General features: G+C 52.1%; 1 protein-coding gene across 8 annotated transcripts in view; it reads left to right on the top strand.

The window, feature by feature from the left end:
* The window catches only part of CDK5RAP2 (CDK5 regulatory subunit associated protein 2), a 179,271-nt gene that overhangs the window by 138,776 nt on the left and 18,940 nt on the right, over positions 1-21,555 (top strand). For all 8 annotated transcript variants that reach the window (XM_043453940.1, XM_043453941.1, XM_043453943.1 and 5 more), the window contains 7 exons: positions 4,911-4,959; positions 7,781-7,953; positions 11,939-12,058; positions 16,357-16,473; positions 18,900-19,089; positions 19,973-20,094; positions 21,168-21,416. In XM_043453940.1, the coding sequence (XP_043309875.1) occupies positions 4,911-4,959; positions 7,781-7,953; positions 11,939-12,058; positions 16,357-16,473; positions 18,900-19,089; positions 19,973-20,094; positions 21,168-21,416 (1,020 nt within the window). The remainder of the gene's footprint in view (positions 1-4,910; positions 4,960-7,780; positions 7,954-11,938; positions 12,059-16,356; positions 16,474-18,899; positions 19,090-19,972; positions 20,095-21,167; positions 21,417-21,555) is intronic.

The raw sequence follows: 21,555 nt of genomic DNA, 5'->3' as shown, positions 1-21,555 counted from the left end.
GAGGCTCCGGCTGACCGCCTGCTGCTCTTTGGGCTGGCTGTGGCCCCCTCTGCCCCAGCCTCTGTGCATCCACCCTGGGCCCGAAGGAGTCCGTTTCTGCTGTGGTCAGAGTGGTCTTCACACAGTCAGGTCACGACTGCTCTTTGCCCAAAATCGGAGGCTTTCCTTAGTGAGCCATTGGGTCCAGTTAGATCCAGGATGGAGGCCTTGCACGGTGCTCTTGGCTCGCCTGGAGTCCTGAGCGCTGAGTCCTGTACTTGTGAGCTGGGGGTTCACTCTCAGGATAGGTGGTTTCCGTGAGGAGCTCGGCCTTACCAGGGAGGAGCCTCGACCTGACCCAGTCTTTTTGCCTTCGTGCAGACACACAGGTGGTTCACAAGGGTCCACGTGTTCAGTGAGATGCCGAGATAGGACGTGGGGTAGTTTGCCTTCTGGGCCCAGGAAGTGTTGTTTTCTCCATTTCTAAAAAGGGCCCAACACCTTAGGCACGTCCCAGGCCCGTTGTCTACTGCCAGCTCTCGGGACCCCGTAGGGCCAGAACGCAGGAACGCTTGACTTTTCCCAGCTTACACGAAATCCCCTGTCTTCTGGCTAAGACTTTGCAGATAAGCTAGCTTCCATTTTGCTGTAGGGTCAGTGGGTCCTCAAGGTAGAGCTGTGTCTCCCTGGCCCGAGGCCCTGTCTGTCTGTCTCCCTCCTTCCTCCCGGCCCTCTGCCTGGGAGCAGGAGGCCGAGAGAAAGTGCCTCTGGCACCGGACACCCGCCCTCCTGCAACTTTCACCTCCCCTTGATTTATTTTTTAGTTATTTACCTTGACAAGCCCAAGGAGATCTCACTTGTTTCCTATGGGTTTCTGCTTCCAGAGGAAGCAGAAGCGTTTCGGGCCTAACAGAGAACACAAACACAATGCTTAATTCTCCTCGACGAAAGGCAGAAAGGTCTCAGGAACCTCTCTGCAGCCCTTTTTCTTAGAGAATGATATGTAGCCGCGGTGGGTCTTTCTGGGCTGCCATCTGAAGACTCTGGCTTCTGAATTATGAAACGAGCCCACCATAAAGTAATTTTATATTTGTGGTAGTTGCATAGCATGAGTTCTTAAAAAATTTAAATATAGTCTTTTTTTTATTATTATTAATACAAAGCAGTACTCGTTTATTGTGGAATAACAGATAAGCGAATGCTCCTGTAATTGCATCATTTATACAGCAAAACATGAACACCCTGGAGTGTATGCTTTCCAGACCTCTTTTATCCATGTGTGTGTTTTGGGTGGAAGTAGGACAGTTTGCAGCCTCTCCCTTTGTTCAAGTATAGAGGATAAATGTTAAGCTACATTGTAAGTTTTAGGGGCTGCAGAGCATTCTTTCCTGTGAAGGCTCTGTAATTAATCATTCCCCATTCAGGGAACATTTAGGTTGTCTCCAGTTTAGGGCTGTGATAAAGGACCAATGGATTGGAATCTTTGTGCATATCCTTGCTTTTTCTTTTATGATATTTAACTGGTAGCACCCAAGAAGCAGCGTGGTAGCATGCATTCTTAAGAGCTCTGGGAGGATTCAAGATTATGAAAGCGGCTGGTGTCCCGCCCGGCCAGTAGGGGGAGCTCAGCAGGGGACGGCGGTGACTTCTGGGGGCGTATTTTGTTTCTTCAGAGCAGGAGCTCCTGGAAGTTGCGGGGCGGGGGCGTGGGGGGCGGTCTTGTCCTGTCCTGGCCTCCCGACCTGGGAAAGGGCCAGACGTGCAGTGCCCGGTCAGGACCTGCTGCTGCTGGGGGTCTTACACGGTATGGACCTGATCCTGGGGTGCCCGTGGGTGAAAGGCCCCCCGCCTCTGTCTGGCACGCGTCCTTGAGCTTGGAGGGGGCACCTGTGGACTCTGATGGGGAGGCTTCCAGGAGGAAAGGACGCGGGAGCTCAGTCCCGCATGTTGGGTGGATTCATGGGTGGTGGGGAAGGTTATTTCCCAGATAGTGGGGGCGGGGGGCATGCAAGCTCTGGTTGGCTTCGTGAGCCAGGCTATCCGTTAGAGTATCCGTGGAGTGCTCCTGAGTAGTCCTGAAATCTGCCCTCTGCCTGGCCCTCGAGCCTCTCCTTATCTCCATAAAACAGTTCTCTCTCCTGCCTCAGAGATCTAGACCAGTTGTCACCTCCCCTGAACTCTCTGCTGGTCCAGGCTGGGTGCGGCTTGGCCCCCCGGCCCCCCGACAGCATCCCATGTGCTTCATCACGGCGCTGTGGTGGAATCATCTTTTGGGTCCACGGTCCCCACTCAGCTGTGAACCTGTTGGGGGCAGACCCCTTGTTCATATCTATGTCCTCAGCATCGGGTGCAGGCGCCTGGGAGAGCTGTAAATATTTAATATGAATTACCGGTGAGACGGAAGGAAAGAAGCGTTTGGGTCACGTAGGAGATGCCAGACTCTGATATTGGAGCTTAAACTTGGACGATCGATGGGTGTGGAGCTAGGGAGGACTGTTTTCCCAAGTGACTTCTCACGTGGTGGCCAGTGACCGCCTACAGAGGGGTCAGTGCAAGGAGGAGACTGCAGTGGGTCCGCCCGTTACAAGCCGGTCCTGCATCGTCTTCTCACCCTTGTTCAGATGTGTTAGCGGATAGCTAGATGTCTCTCTATGTGGAAGGATGGGACCCTTCCACCGCCACATACAGCTTTTCAGGTGTAGCAGTGAGATTTGCTTGAGAGATGGGAGCAGTTTTCCATGACATGCTTCCTAAGCTTCTGGAAGAGCCGGACAGTTGGTACCCTGTCACTGCGTGAAGGCAGATCGCACCAAGGATTCAGTGCATCATACCGGCCACCTCCCTGCGAGTCCCACCAAAACGGTCTGTCATTTGGTTTTAAAGAACTCTGTGGTGGAAGGGAAGTGAGTGGAATACAACTGTTGAGTTGTTACAAGCTCCCCAAAGGGTCTCTGATCTGAAGAAGGGAACCTAGGGTTGCTGGCGGCATCCAGGTCATCGGCTCCTTCTGTGGTTTTGGGCTTTGTTAGGAATCAAGGAGAGTTTTCTGCTGGTTTTGAGATGAGTTTACCGTCGGGCAACCCAGAATGCTTAAGCCTGCCCTGGACCAGGCATACGCTGTCCTGCGAAGTCCCTGGACTTCTGAAGAACAGTGGGAGCTGTGACGCACACGTTGTGATGTTGTTTGGCTGTCTGGGACCTGTAGAGTGGGCAGGCGGCTGTGAGAGCGTCTCCATCTCCCTGGCTTACCTGAACGTGTGGTGAAGTAAATGCAGTGTGAACTGGGAGGGTGGAAACATTCTACCCCCTGGATTTCTCATCGTTACTGTAAACAGAGAGCCTGACCCTGGCTCATGGGGTTGTCTTGGCGCCTGAGGGAGACGTGGGTGCCAAGGAACCACCCTCAGGGCCCATTCTGGGAGCCTGAGCGCCCTGCCCCGCATGGTGCAGGGTGCAGAGGGAGCCACAAGATGAGAAGCATGTGTGTGTCCGTCCTGTGATCTTCTCCTCTGCGCCGTGGTGTTCGGGAACGTTTCCTTTTAGGAGTAGTCTTGGAAATGGTACGTGTGGGTACTGTTTAATTATAGTCTCATTTTTCCAGTACAGCTACTGAAGGTTTGTTTTTTTCTTCAGCCACCCATTTGTTTCTTCAAAGAGTTCCTCCCAGCCTGCAATTTCCAGAGTTCAGAAATACTTTAAACATACAGTTGTTCATTTCTGAAGTCTGGGCTCACGTGCTCCTCTCGAGCAGCGCGGGGCCGCCCGGGGGCAGCGGAACCCTGTCCCCAGCTGTGTCCCGAGCCTTGTTTTTTTGTTTGCCTTTGTCATTTCATCTGGTCACCCCCCTGCTGCAGACACCGGCTTTTTCAGCTGCACGCACAGCCTCCTTTTCCTGGGAATCCCACTTCTCAGAGCCTTTCTGGAGGAGATAATTTCAGTGCAGAAAGAGCTGTATGCACAAAGATGTTTCTTTTATAAAATGAAAAATAGGAGAGGACCTCGATGTCAGCTAGGGAACTGGCAGAAACTGGTCCACGTCCACCTGCAAGGGAGTATTCCTGTTCTCGTTGAACATGACGTTTCTAAAGCAAACTTGGTAAGAGAAGTGCTCACAGTAAAGGCCAGACTGAAGGTCTTCCCTGGGGGCTCAGTGGCAGAGAATCCACTTGCCAGTGTAGGAGACATGGTTTTGACCCCTGACCCGGGAGGATCCCACATGCCACGGAGCAGCTGAGCCTGTGCCCCAGAGCCCGGGAACTGCAGCTCCTGAAGTCCGCGTCCCCCAAAGCCTGTGCTCCGTGACGAGAGAAGCCAGCACAGTGAGAATCCCACGTGCTGCAGCTGGGGAGTGGCGCCCTGCTCGCCGCAGCTGGAGAAAAGCTCGCACCACCCGAGACCCAGTGCAGCCCAAAATAGATAAGGTCAAAAAAAACCACCATTGGTGTGCTAAAAAAAATAAAGGCCAAAGTGAGAGGTTAAGTCACAGTAACTATCGTCTGTGTTAGAACGCGTGGACGGAAGAGCAGAAGGGAAGCCAGGAGCAAGTCTGTGGTGAGAAGACTCTGGAATTTCGGACCTGGAGGGCAGTGAGCTGCTTTCTCCGGGTTCTGTTAGCCGTCTCCTGTAACAAGCCTGTCTTCTGCTGGTATCAGAATTTTAGGGAAGGAAGAAGAGCCTGTACCCAGCCGCGCCTCTGTGATTGCTTTTTAGATTCAGCGCTGTCACCTTCCTCCTGGAACCAGCACTGGAGCTGGAGTCTATAGTCTGAGCGGTATTCTTGATAAATCCAACTTTAAATACCCAGGACTGTTACAGAGGAGTGTTTAAACAAATGGAGTAGTGCCTCTGCAAATGGATGAGTGAGAAATTATTAGGGAGCACTTTTTCTTTTCTTTTAATGTTTTCCTTCTTGATGTGGTTTCTGCTTCCAGGAAATGCAGCTGAAGTGGAAATGAAAACCCAGAGAGACACGAGAGAGAGGTGAGTGTGCAGCATGGGGTGAGAAGCCGCGGGGTCAGCTTCGTCTGCCAGCGTTTGGTATTCCGGGCTCCCTCCTGTTCTGTTAGTTTCCTGCATCTGGGGAGCAGAGCAGAAACTCCTGGGAAACGGACACTGGCCATACAAAACCAGGGGTTCGGGCTGTGCGTCCCGCAGCCTTCCTTCAGCCATGTGAGGTTGCTCTTGGCATTCCTCGCAGGCGATTTGACTCGCATGACGCGTTCCTTCTGTTGGCTCCTGAGTCCCTGGAGCAGGAGTTCCAGACTCGGGCCTGACCCATCTGTCCTTTCCCTCACGGACCCCACGCTTCAGCCTTAAATCTGACGTTTGATTGTTCTCCAGACCATGCAAGTGCACAAGCCGTAGACCCTGCCTTCTTCTTCTTCCTGTGACTTAAAAATCCTTCTTCAGAGTCGGCTCGCAGGAAGCGGCCCGTGTGCTCCCCGACACCCTCACCCCTCCGCCCTCACCCCAGGGTCACTGATCCTTCCTGGAGCGCTGGGCACATGGTTGCCCTGCAGCGCTTACCCCGTGCTGTTCAAGGATTCCCTGAAAGGGGCAAGGAGACCACATCAACTAGGTGTTAGCGTGTGCCCGCTGCCGCCCTGGGCATTCACGTCGCTGTTTCTGACCCTACAGGGAGAGCATTCTTGTTCCCAGTTTAGGATGAGGTGCCCGAGGGGTCAGAGTTGCATGCATGTCAAGAAGAGGCTGGAGAAGGCAATGGCACCCCACTCCAGTACTCTTGCCTGGAAAAGCCCATGGACGGAGGAGCCTGGTAGGCTACAGTCCATGGGGTCGCGAAGAGTCAGACACGACTTAGCGACTTCACTTTCAGTTTTCACTTTCATGCATTGGAGAAGGAAATGGTAACCCACTCCAGCGTTCTTGCCTGGAGAATCCCAGGGACGGGGGAGCCTGGTGGGCTGCCGTCTATGGGGTCGCACAGAGTCAGACATGACTGAAGTGACTTAGCAGCAGAAGTAGCAAGAAGAGGCAGCACTGGGTTGGAACTTCAATCTGTTGTTACTCCCACACCTGGATGCTTCTTGTTATTCCCTGTTGCCTTTTGAGGGCAAAGACTGTCTTAAATCTCTGTACACCTGTTCCAGCCCCAGCTTTCTGGCACGTGATTGGAATTTTTTAAAATGTTCGTGGTGTGAACGGGTTGTTTACACCCTTAGCTTGCCTCTGTGGCCAACTGGAAACTCAAGGCCGTGCCTTCCTCTGTTGACTTGTTCAAGGTTCTCACGTTGTTAGCGCTATTGATGTTTCTCTCCTCTTGGGAGCTGCGACCCTTTGGATCCCTGGGGGCAAAATAAAGACATAGAGACTGGTCTGGGATGTGGAGTTTTAGATTTTATTGGCATTGTGAAGGCCACCAGCGTCATTAGAGAGAGCAGGCAGGGAAGCGGCACAGCTCACTGGAGCACGTTTTAATCAGGCTGCTGTAAGTTGAGAAGAAGTACTCCTCTCCCATTGCAGTGTCCTCAAGGAGGCCTCCCAGCCCGACCTTCCACTTCCGCCCTGATAATAATGGGTCTCGTCCCATCGGCACGCTGTGGAGGGGGCAGCAAGGACCTCCCCGCGGGAGGTGTCTTAGCTGAGATCTGAAGGATGAGGCTTGGGGTGGGGCTTTTGGGAGCGTGCCCACCCTCGAGGTGTAGGAGATGTGGCCCCTTGGAGCCACGTGGCTGGTGGGCAGAGCACGGAGCTGGGGAGGCCGGGGTGGGCGCGCCTTGGCCTGGGCCTCACGTCCTGTATTGAGAGCCCAGATCCTGTTCTACAGGAAGAGGGGCGTCTCCAAAGGAGGGCAGGCTGGGACTTGACAGGAGCAGACTTGCCGATCTGAAGACCAGCCGTGGTTGAGCGGAGAATGGGCTGGAAGAAGGCAGGGAGCCTCCTTAGCCCTCCTCAGCCACCCTTCTCCTCTCTGACAGGCTAGCTTCTGTCCCTTCTGTTCTCCATCTCCAGCTGCAGGCTTCGCACTCGCGTGGGTCACTCCTGAGCTAATTAAACGGGTGCCCTCGGCCCCTTCCTCCCATTGCCAGGCGGCAGCGAGCCCGAGCATCCATCACGCTGTCTGAGGGAAGTTGCATCTGGTGTTTACCTGTTAATGAATGTCCTTTGCTCCTGTCTGAGCTCGTGAATAATGAGACACGAAGTCATAAGAAAAAGTGGGAGAAAAAAGAGCTTAAATTAAGGCGCTTATCTGTAATGGGGATTCACAGGGGCTCCTCACGAAGTTCAGGGTGTTTTTCCTCCTGGCGGAGGTGGCCCTTGGGAAATACAGCTCAATGACTAGGTGATTGCCTGAATGGTGATATTGGAACCAGCTTGGGGACCACGAGGGTTCTGAAATTTGTGAACCCACAGTCCACCTGTGGGTTTGGGTTGCCCTCCCACCCCCCCACATTCTCCTGGGGGCTTGGAACCAGTCAGACGAGGGTTCAGATGGTTTCCCTGCCATGTATGGGCAGGCGAGGTTCTGATGTCCGACCGCCTCCCGGCTCTGCCTGCAGATGGTCCTCCCAGCGAGGACAGAGTGTGAAGCACCTGGGACAGAGCGGCCTCTCCCAGGGCCCCCCCTGCCGGCCAGACGGTGGGTCCCCTTCCTTCACTGACGCCAAGTTGAGCCCACTGAGCCCCTTTTGGTTTGTCTTTTGCTAAAAAATGCTCTGGGGGTGCAGAAAGGCTCCAGACCAACGTTGCAGATAGAGGTAAATGATAAAGGGCCAGTGTTCTTATCCTGGTGTGGGGTCTAGTGTGGAACCCGATTTCTCTTCCAATCCCGATGGTCAAGGACTGAGGAAGACAGCGTCACATACCAGCACGTTCTCCTCGAGTCTCCCTCACCGTCGGCCTGTCGCGCGCTGTCCGACTGTGGCCTGTCTGAGAAGTCCTGCTCCTCACAAGACCAGAAGCAAGACAGCGAGGCCGAGAAGGCATCGGGCCTGGCCAACAACTTTTCTCAAGGTAAGCCGCGCTTTCCCACCGTCGTAAACCTAGCCGAGACTCGCTGGTTTGCATGATAGTTCACCCTCCTGCCTTTGTAGTGAGGAGAGTGTATCGACATCTGAGTGGTTACTGGATGAGAGGACGTCCCGGGGGGGCCCAAGCCGGTCGTTCAGACATCGTTTATCAATGGAGAAACCTACGATTGTTGAAGGTGCTGGCGATTAGGGAAAAGTCGTCTTTATTTTTTGATGATGACTTGCCATTTCCTCACTTATCTGGCATGGCAGTCTGGAAAGCGCTGGGGTCCCGGATCACTTCCCAGTCTGGTCAATTTCCTGTTGTTTCTTTCAAGCTCTTCCTAAGGCGATGTCGCTTTAAGACCCTTGGTTTGAATTGTATGGGTGCCCTAAAGTATCTCACCCCCTGTTTGGAGATTTTTGAATTTGATAAATCTGCTGTGTTTCTCTTTAGTGTGACCTTTGACCTTTTGGGTCAGCCCTTTGTCCTGCCTCTGACCATGGAGCTGTGGGCTCAGCTGGCAGAATTGTCCTTCTGAGGTCGCCCACCCCGAGCTCCCCTTACACCAGTCCTGACACCTCCTGCTGGGCCTTGGGTAGGGCTTACTGTTCACTGTAAGTTCCAGGGATGGTGCAGAGCAGAGCAGATAGGCCTTCCCTAGTGAAAGGCTGACAGGCTGTGTTGCGGGCTTGGCGGAGCACGTGTTCTTTGCTGCAGCGATTCGCTTGTGCTCTTGCAGCAGAAGGCAGCTGTAGAAAATGCATAGGTGAGTGAGTGTGGGTATGTCCCAGGATAACTGTGTTTACCTCTAAGACAAGTGGGCGTGGCTTGGAGACAGGCGCCCACGTCTCCTGGTCCTCGCTCTAGACTCCGGACCTCAGCGGACGTCCTCTCGTCTCTCATGTTTCCAGCGGCTTCTTTGTAAGGTGCCCGGGATGGACCCAGAGAACAAATCAGACGCTTCCCTGCTAAAAGCTCTCTGTTGACACCTGATCATGTAGAACAAGGGTTTCAAAATTTTAAAACTTTTTTTTGGCAACAGAAATCCCCCCCCCAGATGAAACTGATTATATAAGAGATATATGAAATATATAAAAGGTACATTTTCCAGAGGAGTAGAGCCTTTATCCCCACTGGTTGTCTCTGAGACTCCAACAGGAGACTCAGGGCCTGGAGGAGCGCAGCTTGAAAACAGACCTGGAGCGTGAGGTACACAGGTTCCGAACAATGCAGGTGTCAGCCGGGCCCCTCCGGTGACCAGTCACCTGGGTGTGTCTCCTTTGGATTTCTGGCTGTCTCCCTCTGCAGTTTGTGTCTCTGCTCTTGGTGTTTCTGTGATTTCTGGCCCCGCTGTCTGCCTTTCCACTTAGGTCAGATGTAAACTGTTTCCCTGTCCCTAGTGCCCTCCTCCTCCTGCCCGAGGTCCCTCCCGCAGAATCTTGTGGGGACGAGAGAGGGCGGAGTTTACAGGGCAGCAAGCCTGATCCTTGCCAGTGGGATATCTGTGATCGCTGTCCTTTAATGTCCTCCCACTAAGGTGGAACCAGGCACTTCCTCTTTCTCTCCCAGCCTGCCCCTCTTGTTTTCACTTCCACCCCACCCGCCACTCCAGCCTGGGTTTACTTGTGTAGAGCCACTCGGGTATCTCTTTACCCCTTATTCCTCCTGAGGACCCGTGACCGTGGGCTTCTCGAGTGGGTTATCAGGCACTTTCCTGAATGTGAACAGTGCTCTCTGGAGCCGCTAACTCACCCACTGTTAGCTTTTTGGGGTCTGTTTCTCTTCTGCCTCTGCATCCGTTTTTCTTTTTGTCATGTTCCTAATCGAGCAGAGAGATAATTTAGTACTTGTGCTTTTTTCACTTGGCATTGTATCGTAAGGGTTCCCACACGTTACATAACATCGTTTTCAGCGGCTTTGCTGTCGTCCGTTGAATGGCTGAACTGCAGTTTTCCTTTTGTTCCTCTGTTGCTGAACATTTAAGTCATTTTCTAAAATTTCACAATTGTGAAAAGTGCTGCGGGGAATGTCTTTGAACATGAGCTTTCCCCTTATTTCAGGACACTTTCTTGACCTAGATTCTATAAATTGGAACTACTTGGCAGAAGATGTGTATACTGTTGTTTTTGGTGCTTGCTTCTTGCAGGATGGGTTTTAAAGTGTCAGCATTTGTCAGAAGGGTATTATTGTAAGAGGGACAGATAATTTTCTCCCGTGTTGTTAAGACGAGTATAGTGTTTCCCTCTGCCCAGTTAAGGCTGCATAATTAACAAGTGGTGTCCAATTCGACTGGGAGTGTGTCCTTAAGCCCAAGTGATGATTGCAGCTTCCAGCCAGACTCAGACGATGTGTCCCACCGATCGCTGCTGAGCGTTTTTGCCCCAGAAGCTGGCAGAGTGTGGCGTGGATAAACCAGCAAGGAAGATAAGTTCCTGACTCACTCGGACCTGACTGGCTGCCGAGAGATTTTGGGGGCAGCAAGGCAGGAGTGGAGGTGTGGGGCCGTGACACCCCAGGGTGCTGCAGGGGGGTCCTCAGTCCGCCAAATGACTTGCCACACTTCTGGCATTAATAGGAGATAGCTGAGGATCTGGGAATTAAGTCATCTCATAAACATTCAAATTCATGGCAAAATTACTATTTAATTAGGAAAAGATCTGTAACATTGTGCTACTTGTAAATGAAAGTCATTTTGGAGGAATTAAAACTGGGTCGTAACATTAGTATAATGTTTTAAAGCAAACATTACCAAGACATACTGAGTATACCTTAATTGATGAATTAAAGGCGTTAGTTTTGCCAGTGGATACTTAATGTGATTATCCTGTAAACACTAATTCTAGAGACCTACCTTTGGACTGGAACTTTGCTTCTTTCATTCCTTCTTAAAGTGAGACATGGCAGAGGCTGAGAAAATAAGGCAGCCTCGTTTCAGAAAATTCAGAAAGTTTAAGTTTTTATATATTTTAAAATATTATGTTAAGATATAATATAAAAGTTTTGAGAAGCCTAAGATCTACCACCTAAAGGCAACCTCTGTTAATATCTAGATGTATTTCCTTCTTTTGCATATATATATATATATATATATATATATCTTTCCTGTCTGCAAGTTTTTAAACAGAGTTGTGATTATGCCGAATAACCCATTTTGTATCTATATTTTCCCGTCATATTTTATGGTCTTCATAACATAATTTTAATGGCTGTGTAGTACTGTATCATAAGGGATATAATGCAGTTAATTTAATAATTTGAGTTATTTTCAATTCTGACTATTATAAAAAGTGCTAAGATGAACATTTCTATACATTCTGGTAAATGATTGTCAGCATCTCTGGTGATCTCTTTAAATAGATTGGTGAAAAAAGAATTATTTGGTAAAAGATATTGTGAAGAACCTCTCTAATGATTATTAATAAAATGGTCCCCAGAGTCATATACATTTACACCCACACTAACAGGATATACTTCTTGAGAGAGCTCTTCTTAAGCATTCTCACTAGTGTTGGGGTTATTGTTTTGCCTTGTTTTTAAGTCTTAAATTAATAAGTGATAAATGGTTAACATAGTCTTTTCAAAGAATTAGTCTCAAAAATATCTGAATTTGTTATGAAAGCGGCTTAATCAACTCTCTGGCAATCCAGGCAAACTTGAAAGCAATCCTTTAGTTTCACTGAAAGGAAGATTTTAAATTAATATTTGATATTTAGAAGAATAAAAGGCTGTATTAGTGTTAGCATTAAAATTGTATGAAGTGTAATTTCTCCATGTGATGTAGAGTATCTTGCTCATGGAGCGCTGCAGAGAATCATCACAGGCAGGCTGTGGGCTGTGGGCAATAGCTCAGCACCCCCGTGCCCGCGGAGGACTCTCTCAACACGGCCAGTGCTTCTTCACATTTCAGGATCACTGCATAGCCCATAAATTATTCAGCTTGTTGGGGGCTTCAGACTTTAAACTAAAAATGCCCTCCTTCCTGTAGACTTACTAATGGAACATATACAAGAAATTCGAAGCTTGAGAAAACGTTTAGAGGAATCTATTAAAACAAACGAGAAGCTACGGAAACAGCTGGAACGACAAGGGGCTGAAGGTGACCAAGGTAAGGTGGACGGACGTTCCCAAAGGGCGGGAGGGCTTCCTTTGTGACGTGTTTGCCTGGGTAAGTGTGCTGTGTATCGGGAAGGGCCTCGAACTTGCGGCCAGAGAGATCTCAGTTCAGATCCTGACTTTGCTGCTTGCTTAGCATGCTGACTCTCGGGTAGCAGTGATTTGTCTGTTAAGTGGGGGCAGGCGTTCCCAGTTTATTCTGGTGGTGATGAGAATCAAGGGCCTAACACCAGTGGAGGGCCGCACCTGATACACGTTTGTTCTCGGTCACTGGGGGGTCTGCTGTCTTCCAGTGTCCTGAGTCGTGAGTGGCTCCTCATTTGACCCTCGAAGCTGTACTGAGGCAGATTTTGTTGTTGTTTAGTCAGTCGTGTCTCCCTTGTGACCCCCATGGACTGTAGCCCACCAGGCTCTTCTGTCCATGGGATTTCCCAGGCAAGAATATTGGAGTGAGTTGCCATTTCCTGTTCCAGGAGATCTTCCTGACCCAGAGATTGAACCCTTGTCTCCTGCATTGACAGGCAGATTCTTTCCCGCCGAGCCATTGGGGGAACTCCCCACCGCCCCCCCCCCCCCGCCCCCAGCAGTGAGATAAGATAGATATGTTAAAATAACACAGCAGAATTTTGTCTTTTGTCAATAACAGAATCTAAAAGTATGAGCACTTTAGCAATCTGATAACTCCCACGTGCCAATCATGAGGGCGTTCCTCCATAACCACAATTAGCCCTGTGTGGAATATTCTTCCATGAAAAACTTTAAAAATGCATATTTCTCCCATAGGTAAGACATTCACGTGGTTCAGAAATTAGTATCTCCGTCCTATAGCATTAATCCTGTTCTCCCTTCCCTCCTCCCACCTTTGTTAGTTTTCTTCTCTATTCTTATAGTGTTAATGCAAATATAAAGTGTGTTCTCATTCTCTCCGTCACCTACCGGAAAAGCAGAATACTTTATATCACTGTTGTGTTCCCCTTATCACTGAATACTCTGTTTTGGGATCTTTCCTTTTTTGCTCCAAAGGGAGTGTTCTCACCCTGGGAAGAATGTCTTGAGAGCAGCTTTGGGCACCAGGCAAAGCCTGACTTGGTCTGCGAGCTGGCCTGGCCTGGGCTGGGGCCCGCCTCTTCTGTCTTATTAGCTTTGTGACTTTGGGCACTTCTCCCCTCCTTCCCCATCTTCATTATCTTATAAAATGGGGTCATTGTGAGATTAAATGAGACGTTATAAATAGGGCCTTGCTCAGCACCTCACTCAATAGATGGTGGTTTTCTTCATTATCATTGGTTTTATTTTACTGTTTTATTCTGTATAACATGATGGGTTTGACGATACAAAGCTCTGCAGTGGGTGAGGACCCCTCATGTCATTGCCATTAATAGTGATGAGATACGTGAGTTCTGGAGAGATGGAGTTGGTGGCAGCAGTCTCATCTCTGGTCCCCAAGTCTGCTCTCTAGTCCATCATAACCATCAGCTGGAAGGACATCTTTTCAGAGGGCTGTGTGTGTGGTAGTGTGCGAGGCAGAGACTGGTTCCCTGCCCTGCCCCGCCCCTCCCTCTCCCGACCACCCCTCTCCCCAGTCCTGCATCCTCCCCTCCTCCCCATCTCACTCCCAGGGAAATTGATTAATCTGAGTTATTAGTCACATTGAACACAGGAAAGAAATACACGCCTGGGCCCACCATAGTCACTCATGGTAATGCCTGAATTAGATTCAGCCTGTTTTACATTTTCCCAGGCAAATCCAATTATAGAATTATTTGGGGGCCTCAAATGGCCACCAGCTACAGTGGAGCGGGCAATTGCCCTGGAGAGTACTTCGCTCTGATGGGAAGGTTTACAGAAAGACATTCATAAAGTGTTTACGCTGGCGGAAAGAGACGCTCTTCTCACCACGTTGTCACAGCCCCTGAAAAGACAAAGAAATAACAGTGGTTCGGCCTCCCCTGCTGTGAGACGTTCGTCCTGGGAGCAGGTTTGAGAACGGCACAGCTCCCTGTCATGTTGAGGTGGAATATTGCTAAAACCTGTCATCTTAGGTGTTCAGTCTTCCGGCTTGTCGCCAGTTACACAAGCTTCCAGTGATGATGTTCAGAGGAAAGATGGGCCTCTTAGCGTCAGAAGTGGACCCCGCTAGCTCAGGCTTTGTCAGAAACTGTTCCTTGGCTCCATCATCTCTTTGAAAAGTGACCGCCTTAGCAGTGGTCATGGAAGACTTCTGGAGAAGCTTACCTGCTCATCCAGATCGTTCTTTGGTCCTCTTTTGGCTCCAGCCTGTCATCAGTCATGTGTTAATATCGTAATAGCAAGTAATATTAGCATCGATCATTTTTACTGAGTTCCTAGAGGGGCAGGGAAGTTCTATGACTTGCCTGAGATCGTGCAGCTATTAAGAAGCCAGAACCAAGGTTCAAACCCAAGTGTTTCTAAAAGGACACCAGAGCTTATAGGGGAGCGTGGAGGAAGACGGTAGGGAGAGATGGATGTCAGTTAAGAAAGAGGATACTGTAATCGGTGAATCATTCACATGAGAAGAAGGTAGCACTGTGGAGGAGAGAAGGATGGACTCTGGCTTCTGGGGGGCACCGTGCCGTGCCTTCCTTCCAGGGGGTTGAGTGCAGTGTTGTTGCTGCTTATTCGCTAAGCTGTGTCAGACTCTTGTGTGGCCCCGTGGACTGTAGCCCTCCAGGCTCCTCTGTCCATGGGGTTTCCCAGGCAGGAATACTGGAGTGGGTTACCGCACGGGTAATCAATTGTGTATCAGGATGTTTTCAGCTGCAAATAACAGAATATGAGTAAGAAACTGGTATAAACAATGGGGACTTTTGTTTTCTTATATGGCAGGCAGTCCAGGGGCAGGCAGTTGTAAGCGGGTCCTACGGCTGATTGATTGGGAGCAGGGCGTGGGGTTAGTACCTGTGGAGGCTGCCGCCTCCCCTTCTGTCAGGACGGAGTCCAGAGGAGGGAACGAGCAGGAGGGGTGGAAAATCTTTCCCCGAAGTTCCCAGCAGGCCTCCTGTCAAGTCTCATCGACCGGAAGAGGCACATGCCCGCGCTCTAGCCGCCCCGGAGGCTGGGAGAGCAGGTGTCTGGCCCTCGGGCTCTGCGGTGTGGTCGACTCCATCAGTAAGGACGGCACGGGGCGGCGTCTGTCTGCCACGTGCAGAAAGCATGTTGCACGCAGCGGGGCTCTGCAGGGGGGTGGCCACGGACGGGAACGTTACACACGGTGCAGACGAGGAAGGTTCAGCTCAGGGGGTGCTGTCCGCCCAGAGGAAGGGCCAGGATTTCAGGAGACAGACTGGAGCCCGGGCAGGTGTTTAGGGGTGAGGGAGCCGGTCAGAGTGTGCGAGTGACCTCAGACCCAGTCTGTGAGGCTTTAGAGCCTGGTGTTTTCAGTCTGCGCGATGGGGCAATGAGCTTGAGCTATGAACTGAAGGATGAGTGTGATTTCGACAGTCGAGCAAGGTGGCAGGCTTTCTCAACAAAGGGAATAAATACCTCGTCCCGTAAAGCTGGGGGTGTGTGTGACCACGTGGTGTGTTGGGAGCACAAGGAGGCTCAGTTGGGCTGAGGGTCTAGTGTGAGAGGGAGTGGGGTGGGCTGTGAGATTCGAGCTAATAATAGAGATTTGACGTTTGGACCTTGCATTTGGTTGTGTGATTGTCTTTTGCAGTGGTGCCGTCAAATAGTTTTGAGCAGAAAAAAATAAAAAAGAAACCACAAACTGAATGTGTTTAGGACGATCATCTTGTTGGCTGAGGCAAATAGGGCAAAAATATGGCTGAACCACAGGGGCAGAAAAGAGTGGGCCAGTGTGTGTGGCATTTTGGACGAAGAGTCAGCCATCACTTTGGCTGACTGCGGAGTGGAAGAAGACGCTTTTGGGCCAGCTCCCAGGGTTTCAGCTTGGGCTGGGGTAGTTGTGAGACCGTCTACACAGGTAGGAAACGGGAGGGAGGGCGGGCGGGGAAAGGTGAGGCCCTCTGTGGCGAGGTCCCCGGGGGGCTTGGCCCTCAGGAGAGAGATCGCTCCTACCCACCCGCCCCCTGCCCGGCTCCTCCTTTCTGCTCCCCGAGGGCAGGTAAGATGCCTGGAGTCCCCTCGTCTCCTCTTTCAAGCTCACCCTCCTTTCCCTGTGGGCTCTGGTAATAGCTTACGTAGTTCACAGGAATAATTTTCATGATATGTTGTGTTTTCTCATTATTTAAAACTGTTTTCTAGAAAGTTCCATGCACTCGGGCCTGAAGACCATCCATAAATTGTGACTTCTGTGTGGTTTTATAGGTTCTTCAAATGTTTTGGCTTATGGTCCAGAGATCCATAATTCTCTGACATCAGAAGTACATTTCCTGAGGAAGCAGAACCAGGCCCTCAATACGATGCTCTCTAAAGGATCCAGAGGTAAAAATTAGAGGCGCCGTCTGCAGCCTGGGGTCCCACAGCCCCCTGTGGCATGGGAAGAATGCAGACGCTGGAGTTGGAGCAACCTGCGTCCAAATCCTGTGGCTCTGTGACTTCGGGCCGCTTGCTCGGCCTCTCTGAACCTCAGTATCGTTAGCTGTAAAATGGGAGTTCTTCATCGGGCTGTCGACAGCTAAGCGCAGGAAAAGCCCGCAGCGCGTTGCCTCTGGGGCCGAGTAAACGCTTCTCCACGTCACCCTCCCCTCTGTGCAGCCGCCTCTCTTAGTTCCCAGCGGAAGAGAGAAGGGCTGGAAATTCCAGAGACTTTCTACGATCAGCAAAGCTTCTCCAGGATTTCTTTTGTGGTGATTTAGTCACTAAGTCGTGTCCAACTCTTGTGATCCCATGGACAGTTAGCCCGCCAGGCTCCTGTCCCTGGGATTTCCCAGGCAAGAATACTGGAGTGGGTTGCCATTTCCTTCTCCGGGGATCTTCTGCACCCAGGGATCAAACCCAGGTCTCCTGCATTGCAAGTGGATTTTTTACTGAGCCACCAGGGAAGAGGACAGTGTTTTTTTTTTTTAAAGGACAGAGTTTCTCTTCTTTTAATTCCTTCTGTGTGGAGCTTAGCCCTCAAAAAGGTTTTATTTATATTTTCTGTCACTACATAAAATGCTTCCAGAATGACATTATTATTAGTCCTGCCTTACAGTTAAGAAACTGAGGCCTGGGGAACTGACTGGCTTGCGGTCACAGAGCTGGAGGTGGTGGAACCAGAACTCAGGCCAGCTTATCCCATTTTCACTAGAGATACTGACGATTTTGGCTTAAGAGATGAAACTGGGGCTTCTGCAGATCATTCATTCATTCGGCAAACACCTCCTGGCTCCTCTTCTGTGTTGCAGCCTGTGTAGATTCTGATATAGAATCGAGCAGGGCCTGATCCCTTCCCTCAGGGCTCCTCATGGTCTGATGCGAGAGAGAGCCAGGTGACCGTGGCGGACCAAGGTGAGGACCAAGGAGCACGGGACCCTGGAGAAGGCATCCTGACCCAGGAGGAGCTGGCCTTCAAGAGCTGAGTCTGGGATGTTAGTAGGGATTAGCAGAGGTGCCTGAGATTTAGAGGGCTTCCCGGGTGGCTCAGTGATAAAGAATCCGTTTGCCAGTGCAGGAGACGCTGGTTCAATCCCTGGGTCGGGAAGCTTCCCTGGAGAAGGAAATGGCAACCCACTCCAGTAATTCTTGCTTGGGAAATCACAGGGACAGAGGAGCCTTGCAGGCTGCAGTCCATGGGGTTGCAAAGAGTCAGACAAGACCTAACAACTTAAACAACAGCTAAGGTTTTGAAGAGCCAGGGCGTTTTAAATAGAAGGAAAAGGGTGGACAGAGGCCCAGGGGTTAGAGATGGGGGTGGAGTCTGGACTGGTTCCGAGCTGTCGGAAGCTCAGTGTGGTTGCAGCCTGCGGGGAGAGGAGAAAGCATGCTCAGAGATGATCGAGTCCTGGTTAAGAGTGGAATCAGAAAAGCTGGATCTGAATCCTGTCTCTGCCAGTTACTGGCTGTGTGACCTCGGCAAAGCCTCAGTCTCTCTGATCCTTAACATCCTGTCCGGAAAACAGAGAGTAAGCCAAGTGCCTCCATGGAGGTTTGCTCTGAAGAGTAAGCAGGATGATACACGGGGAGATCTTAAGGTAACACAGTGAGCCCTGCGGCGACGTCAGCCGTCAGCAGCGCGGGCACAGCTAGCAGCCACCGGAGCGCTGGCAGCCTGCAGTGTGCTTTGAGGCCCTCAGCGACGTCTTTACATGTAGCAGCTCAGTCACTGCTCCTGGCCACGCACATGAGGAAACGGAGGCGCAGAGAAGTGAAGAGGCTGGCTGGAGCTGGTGGGGGTCAGTAAGCAGAAGAGCCGCACTTGAGCATGCCCCTCTGTCTCCAGGCCTCGTGCTGGGCCGTGTACCCCCGAGCCCCAGCGCTGCTCGCCCCTTGGGAGCGCTGGCCTCCTGGCCTGGCGGTGGTGGTCGAGGGGCCGTCTGCACAGCCCGCTGGCCTCCTGGCCGGCCTCTCAGACTTGCCCAGCACCCGTCGCCAGGGTTCTGAGCCCCATTCCTTGCCTCTGTCTCTAATGTCTCCCCAGGTTTTGCTCTGTGAAGCCACAGTAACTAGGTTGGCACAGCCCATCATTTTATAGAAAATTAAACGGGCCCATCTCATCCCAGTGACGTTTAATCTGCAGCCTTGATGTTGACAGATTTATCTGCCCAAAACGCATGAGATAATTGGAATGCCACAATCACAAATGCCAGATGAAATCTCCTTCTCTCCTTTGTATTCTTGGCGCGCTCCGGCTGAAGTGCTGTATTTGCGTAATAAGGTTGGAAAAACAAATGGTGTCTCCTCTCAGCGGCGCTTTCCTCTGCATGCAGATAAACAGAAGGAGAACGAGAAGCTTCGCGAGGCCCTCTCCAGGAAGGCCGCGAGCCTGGAGCACCTGCAGCGGGAGCTGGCCTCTGTGAGGGCGGAGAAGGAGAGGCTGCAGAGGGAGGTGGACGAGAAGGAGAGTCAGAACCAGCGGCTGCTTCAGGAGGTCTGCCATGGCCGCAGGGCGCTGAGCAGGTAGGGGTCAGGGTCCTCTTCCCCGGGGCCGGACGCAGTGAGCACGCAGCACGTGTGTCCAGTGGGAATGGAGTAAGAGGAGGAAAGTCCTCAGAGTCAGGGGATGGGGCCTGGGGGCCAGATGGCTCCATTTCATCCTGAGAGCGTCACGGCCGGCCTCCCTGAAAGATGCTGTTTGAGCAGCCGCCTGGAGGCAGTGAGTGCGTCCGCCCCGCGGGGCCTCTGGTCCTTCTCTTTGGAAAGAATGAGGGCCCGGGCGGGGTGTCCTTGGCCTGTGCAGGGCAGAGCAGGGGGCCCTGCTGGAGGAGGGGCTGGGATGGAGGAGGGCCCTGGGGCCGGGGAGGACCTAGGCTTTCCTGCTGAGTGACCGGGAAGCCACGGGCAGTTCTGCGTGCAGGGTTGACGTGTGTCTGGCTCGGGCTCTGAGCCGGTCATGCTGACTGCGCCTCTGCAGGCCCCTCGGTCCCCGTGGCCTCCGTTTCGGCCCGTGTGTCTCAGCAGCCCCGTCAGCTCTCCTGATTCCCCCCGACCTTTAGTTCCTGAGGCCGCCCTGCCTCCCCAGCGCGGTGCAGTGACCCGTAAGCTCGTGGTCTGTGTCATCACAGCCTTGCTTCTCCCCTGAGCTGCGCACCCATGGGTGAGACATAACCATTTTGCGTTTCACTTCCTCATATTCCTGAGTTGGGCATTCGTAGCATGTCCCTCTTGGGGTGTCTGTGAGGACGACCCAAGATCTCAGATGTCAAGGGCTGGGCCCGGAGGGGCCCTCGGGATGCTCCCCAGCGCGCCAACAGTCTCGGCCACGCTCCCCGGGTCACAGCGGGACTGCCTGCCCCCCGCGTGAGACTAGCCTCTCCTCCCCGTGCCGGCGGGGCTTTTCCAGGCTGCAGGAGGAGACGACGCTGAGGCAGCAGCTGCTCTTGCAGAGCGACAGGCTCCTGCGGGCCCTGCGGGCAGAGCTGAAGGTGTGTGAGACGCTGGACCGAGAGCAGCGGAGCCCGCGAGGTACTGGGCCCCCTGGCCGGGAGCGATCTCCTCTCCACCAGCAGCAGGCTGGCCCGCTGTCCTGAAACCCCAGTCCTGCCTCCCTGCTGGAGCAGGTCGACTCTGAGGCAGGCGCTCTGGCCTACCCTCCTTCTGAAGCGGCAGTAGGAAACCGGGAAGGACTGAGGCTCAGGGGCCCAGCTGGCTGAGGTCTGGCTTCTCACAGCTTTGTGTCCCCGGGGTGCGCCTTCTACAGTCAGCTCGCCGCTTTGGGCCTGTTCCTTCTGCTGAAACACACGTCTGCTAATCTCGGTTCTATGAAGTCGTGAAAATTAGATGCGATCATTTATTAAGTATCCTAGCACAGTACCTGGCACATAGTAGATGCTCCAGAAATAACAATTTTCCTGCTAGTGTATTTTTTTTTTTTTTTTGGTCCATTCATTCAGCAGATAATCATGGAGCACCTACTGTGTGCTGAGCGTTGCTCTGGAGATGCTTGCTGGTCCGCGCTCTGTCCTAGAGAGATGCTGGGTCAGAGTGACTTGACTGTAAACGCTAATGTTTTAGAATCAATATTGAGGTGGGTGGGGGTTTCTGTTGTTATTGTTTTTTTCTTTTCAACTAATTTTCCAGATGGTTTCTCCCTATTGAAAGTTTTATCTAAAAAAGGGTCACCTCTCAGCTTTCATTTTCTCCTCAAGTTGCTCTTCTTATTCCTGCTGTTGTCCCTTTTTAATACACTGTGGCTCTGAAAATCAGCCCCTTTCATTCTATAATTCCAGCCCAAATAGATTTTATTACTACTAGACATAATTTCGGGGTTTGGTGTGCAATTTGCTAGGCCTTAATGGCCAGAAGCGAAGATTAATTTCCATCTCTTACTTAGCCTGTGGAATAGCAGCAATTAAGTCTGCCGATATTTTTGTTTTTAAAGTCGAGTTGTTATTTTCAACCGTTCCTAGTCCTTGGGCAGGGGAGGAGGGTGGTGGGGGAGGAGGGTGGGGGTGGCGGCGGGTGGCCAGCAGCGTCAGCTCACGGCTGACCCTTTGGCAGTGGATGGTGTCGAGGTTTCCTTTTGCTCCTGTTCACAGAGGCCCGTGTGGAGGCGTCGAGAGAAGGCTGGACGGGCCAGGACCTCCTGGGCCACCTGCACCGCCTCCTGGCCGAGGTCCAGGCCCTGCAGGCATTGCTGGAGAAAGGCATCAGGACCAGCGTGGCGCTGCAGAGCTGGGTGGAGGAGCGGCTGGTGCAGGACAGGGAGGAGGCCCGGGAGGCCACTCCCGCTTCGGCCCTGCAGACCCTGTCCGCCCCTGAGCGGCCCCTGCCGCTGGACGAGCCCGGTACTGCCCTGCCTCTCCCCACTGTCTGAGACAGCCCTGTGCGTCTGTGCGGGACACGCGAGCTTCTGAATCCCACCCTCGCCCCACAGAGGTGTCTGCCCACCGACAGCAGACTCGCCAGACCCCCGGAACCTGGGGC

This window comes from Cervus canadensis, chromosome 30, assembly GCF_019320065.1.
Source record: "Cervus canadensis isolate Bull #8, Minnesota chromosome 30, ASM1932006v1, whole genome shotgun sequence".
NCBI classification, from domain to species: Eukaryota; Metazoa; Chordata; class Mammalia; order Artiodactyla; family Cervidae; genus Cervus; species Cervus canadensis.
This window is presented reverse-complemented; position numbering and strand designations above follow the sequence as displayed.